This window comes from Babylonia areolata, chromosome 4 (assembly GCF_041734735.1).
Source record: "Babylonia areolata isolate BAREFJ2019XMU chromosome 4, ASM4173473v1, whole genome shotgun sequence".
NCBI lineage: Eukaryota > Metazoa > Mollusca > Gastropoda > Neogastropoda > Buccinidae > Babylonia > Babylonia areolata.
In genome coordinates, this window is record NC_134879.1 from 52798539 (window position 1) to 52803538 (window position 5000).

The 5000-nt window shown below is 47.1% G+C and overlaps 1 protein-coding gene across 5 annotated transcripts in view; it reads left to right on the forward strand.

Annotated features, from left to right (window-relative positions):
• Positions 1-5000, forward strand: part of LOC143281304 (L-asparaginase-like) — a 48324-nt gene that overhangs the window by 2289 nt on the left and 41035 nt on the right. For 4 of the 5 annotated variants that reach the window (XR_013055115.1, XM_076586480.1, XM_076586479.1 and 1 more), the window contains exon 1: positions 4086-4548. The exons of the other annotated variant lie outside the window; for it this stretch is intronic. Coding sequence is in view for 3 of the 4 variants with exons in the window: in XM_076586480.1 (XP_076442595.1) it covers positions 4368-4548 (181 nt within the window). In the remaining variant the exon portion in view is untranslated. Of the gene's footprint in view, positions 1-4085; positions 4549-5000 lie in introns of those variants that run through there. 5 annotated transcript variants of the gene reach the window in all.

Consider the following 5000-nt stretch of genomic DNA (forward strand, 5'->3'; position numbering starts at 1 on the left):
CCCACCCCACCCCACCCTCACACACACCTCCGACACTTCAGTACAACTACACACACAGACATACACACGCAGATACACAGACACAGACAAACACACACACTTTTCTGGCAAAGGAGACGTTACGAGATAGTCTACATGGGGAGGACATTTTCAGGGTAAGCGGGACATTTCAGAACGAGGCTAAAACCCAACAAAGGGGACATTTTGGCCGCTAACAATGTCCGCAGGGGACATTTCCAGCGGTCAATTAGTCCCCCGGGGACGTTATCAGGTGGGAGACAATCTGGGATACTACACCGGCTCATACTCAGAGTTGAGTGTGCTATGGGCTTAAATGGGGAGACTGGGATCACACCGGCAGTCAAGTATCATCCACTTCCCACTTAATCCAGTTTACGGGTGTGTTGCTCAAATTACCTGACCAACACTGCAAGTGTCTGCATCTCTTGGGCCTGGTTGACACCGGGATATCATTATGAAAGGAAGCGTAGAGTACAGACTTGTCACATAGTCCCAAACCAAAATGGACCTCCATAGCAACATCATCATCATCATCGTCGTCATCCTCCTCCTCCTCATCCTGCATCATTACCAATATAAACAAAAAAAAGTCCCAAAGTCTGTGCCCCCAGTCTTCCATGCCCTGCCGCTGTTGATGGTGACCTCAGTTTCGATACCCCTCCGCTCCCGTGCTTGGGGTGAGTCTTGTCAAGGTCTTCGATCAGTCAGTCGGCGGATTCATGGGGGACTGCCGTTGGATGGACGTGGTCGGTGGCGGTCTCCACGCGGCTGGGAGGAACGCCGCTCACTCAGTCTGGCTCCATGGCTAAGCCAGTATTGTCGTCAGTAGGGGGCTTAGTTGGTGGTGTCCTAAGTAAGCTAGATAAGAACTACTAGCAGGCACCACTGAGCACCACAGAAGTGACTCAGCAGCAGTGCACTGGGGTCTCCTCTGGTGTGTGGCCTCCTGGCGACCTAACATCGATGGTTCCCTGTGGAGTGCTGACGCTGGGAATGTGATGGACGAACGCGGGTGTGGCCGTGTGTGCCGCGGTGACTTGGACTCGGAATGAGCGGCGTGGGAGTAATGCCACTGAAACGGGGCAGATGACGGGGCAGCAAGAAAAAAAAAGAAAAAAAAAGAAAAACACTGGAGAGAGAGAGAGGAATTAAGTCATGGGAGTGAACTGAGGAGGTTCTCAGTCAACACTCAGAAAGCAGAGCCAAATGGGCCCCACATGGGTCCCACATGGTTAACCAGATGGGCCCCACTTGGGCTAACACAGGTGGGCCCCACTAAGATTCGCAACAGGGTTTCTAAGTGGGACCCACATGGGTTTCTGCTGGGATCCCAGTGGGTGATCCCATATCTGTGATGGGCAGCCCATCAAAACCCCATGTCAAATGTGCTTACCACATGAAAACCATATGGGGTCTGGTGGTATTTTGATGGGCTGTCCCATGTCCCATGGTATTTTGATGGGCTGTCCCATGTGGTATTTTGATGGGCTGTCCCATGTCCCATGGTATTTTGATGGGCTGTCCCATGTGGTATTTTGATGGGCTGTCCCATGTCCCATGTGGTATTTTGATGGGCTGTCCCATGTCCCATGGTATTTTGATGGGCTGTCCCATGTCCCAAGTGGTATTTTGATGGGCTGTCCCATGTCCCATGTGGTATTTTGATGGGCTGTCCCATGTCCCATGTGGTGTTTTGATGGGCTGTCCCATGTCCCATGTGGTATTTTGATGGGCTGTCCCATGTCCCATGTGGTGTTCTGATGGGCTGTCCCATGTCCCATGTGGTATTTTGATGGGCTGCCCCATGTGGTATTTTGATGGGCTGTCCCATGTCCCATGTGGTATTTTGATGGGCTGTCCTATGTCCCATGGTATTTTGATGGGCTGTCCCATGTCCCTGTGGTATTTTGATGGGCTGTTCCATGTTCCATGTGGTATTTTGATGGGCTGTCCCATGTCCCATGTGGTATTTTGATGGCTGTCCATGTCCCATGTGGTGTTTGATGGGCTGTCCCATGTCCCATGTGGTATTTTGATGGGCTGCCCCATGTGGTATTTTGATGGGCTGTCCCATGTCCCATGTGGTATTTTGATGGGCTGTCCTATGTCCCATGGTATTTTGATGGGCTGTCCCATGTCCCTGTGGTATTTTGATGGGCTGTTCCATGTTCCATGTGGTATTTTGATGGGCTGTCCCATGTCCCTGTGGTATTTTGATGGGCTGTCCCATGTCCCATGTGGTATTTTGATGGCTGTCCCATGTCCCATGTGGTATTTTGATGTGCTGTCCCATGTCCCATGTGGTATTTTGATGGCTGTCCCATGTCCCATGTGGTATTTTGATGGGCTGTCCCATGTCCCTGTGGTATTTTGATGGGCTGTCCAATGTCCCAAGTGGTATTTTGATGGGCTGTCCCATGTTCCATGTGGTATTTTGATGGGCTGTCCTATGTCCCAAGTGGTATTTTTATGGGCTGTCCCATGTTCCATGTGGTATTTTGATGGGCTGTCCTATGTCCCAAGTGGTATTTTAATGGGCTGTCCCATGTTCCATGTGGTATTTTGATGGGCTGTCCTGTCCCATGTGGTATTTTGATGGGCTGTCCTATGTCCCAAGTGGTATTTTGATGGGCTGTCCTATGTCCCAAGTGGTATTTTGATGGGCTGTCCCATGTCCCATGTGGTATTTTGATGGGCTGTCCCATGTCCCATGTGGTATTTTGATGGCTTTCCTATGTCCCATGGTATTTTGATGGGCTGTCCCATGTCCCATGTGGTATTTTGATGGCTGTCCCATGTCCCATGTGGTATTTTGATGGCTGTCCCATGTCCCATGTGGTGTTTTGATGGGCTGTCCCATGTCCCATGTGGTATTTTGATGGGCTGTCCCTATGTCCCATGTGGTATTTTGATGGGCTGTCCCATGTCCCTGTGGTATTTTGATGGGCTGTCCAATGTCCCATGTGGTATTTTGATGGGCTGTCCTATGTCCCAAGTGGTATTTTGATGGGCTGTCCCATGTTCCATGTGGTATTTTGATGGGCTGTCCTATGTCCCAAGTGGTATTTTGATGGGCTGTCCCATGTTCCATGTGGTATTTTGATGGGCTGTCCTATGTCCCAAGTGGTATTTTGATGGGCTGTCCCATGTCCCATGTGGTATTTTGATGGGCTGTCCGATGTCCCAAGTGGTATTTTGATGGGCTGTCCGATGTCCCAAGTGGTATTTTGATGGGCTGTCCCATGTCCCAAGTGGTATTTTGATGGGCTGTCCCATGTCCCATGTGGTATTTTGATGGGCTGTCCCATGTCCCATGTGGTATTTTGATGGGCTGTCCCATGTCTGAAGTGGTAGTTTGACTCGGATGGGCTGTCCCATGTCCCCAGTGGTATTTTTGTGGGCTTTCCCATATCACGTCCCTGTGGTATTTTGGTATTCATTATGATCACACACACACACACACACACACACACACACACACACACACTTTTTTGAAAAAACAACAACAGGAGTTTTATTTGAATAAGGTTACATCACACTGTGGAAAATCATTTTCACAAATACAAGGTCATTGACATTTTTACAATTTCACTCTATGACATTTTACATAATTTATATCTGCTTCATCAGCAACATCAAATGTAGTTCAAACACCTTGGATGGCAAATCATAAAGCTAATTCAGCCCGGTACACAAGTGAGAAACAGTATGAATAAAATGGACAATTTACATAACACATTATGGCATAAGGTGGGAAAGGTAATGTTTTTTTCAGGTGGTTAGTCAATCATCGGGTGTTGTTTAATTGTTTTTCAGTGGGAGTGAGTTCCATAGCGCGGTGGCGCCTGAGAAAGCCAGACGGGATGAAAGTAGCACGTTTTCAAAACCAAATTACGCGATTTTGGTAGACACCATTTATTCTGTCATATACGTATAATTTCGTTTCTGTACCATTTAGTTTCCGCACCCCATTCTTTCCACTGACTGGACTATTTTGGCCAGCCATGATTGGTTAACTTTGTGCATTGCACTCTGCAGAGCTACTGTGCATATAGTGGGATAATTCTGTGTCGGTCGTGCCTTTTGCCGCTGTCGTTCGCATGGTATATTTAGCACAGCGGCACAGCTTGTGAGAGAAAGATCAACATTAAAAAAAAAGAAAGAAATAAAATAAAAACCACCCAGGGACAACAGGAAACGTGAAAGCTGACGGTGTGTTTGAATTCTACGTGCAATGTGTCTGTCATTGTTCGTGAAGGTCAGATTGACCTGTTAATAAGTTCTAGAGTGAGAAGACGGTCAAGTTAACAACAGAGGCTGAGGAAGAACTGTGAGCGTTGTTCAAGATGAGTGTTGAAATGGATCAAGAACACGTGCAAGCGATGCGGCAGTTATCTCAGAAAATGGACGCACATGCAGTACGCCAGGCTTTGTCAGTGGATTCTGTGCCGGAGGAATCGGTGGCCCGTGTGCTGGTGTTGTACACTGGGGGAACTATCGGAATGGTCGTGATGGACAAAGATGGAGGTTCTGTGTGTGTGTGTGTGTGTGTGTGTGAGTGTGTGTGTGTGTTTCACTTCCTTTATTGATAAGTCTACCAGGACAGCTCTCATTTTGTCTGTATGCTCTCTTTCTCTCTCTCTCACTGTGTGTGTGTGTGTGTGTGTAAATGTCTCTCTCTCTCTGTGTCTCTCTCTCTCTCTCTATCTATTTGTCTATGTCTGTCTGTCTGTCTCTCTCTCTTTGAGTGTGTGATCTTGTTTTCTTGTTTCAGCTCTCTTTCTGGTTCATCTGTGACATTTTTAAAATTCACAATCAATGATCATATAAAAATATTTAAGATATATGTTAATATGCTCCCTTTGGTAAAGAGCATTTCTCCCAGTTATTGCTATGTGTATCTCTATTAGAATTACAGTTTCATATTGACAGTAGTATGATATATTTCAATATTTGAGAACATACACTATGCACTGTAT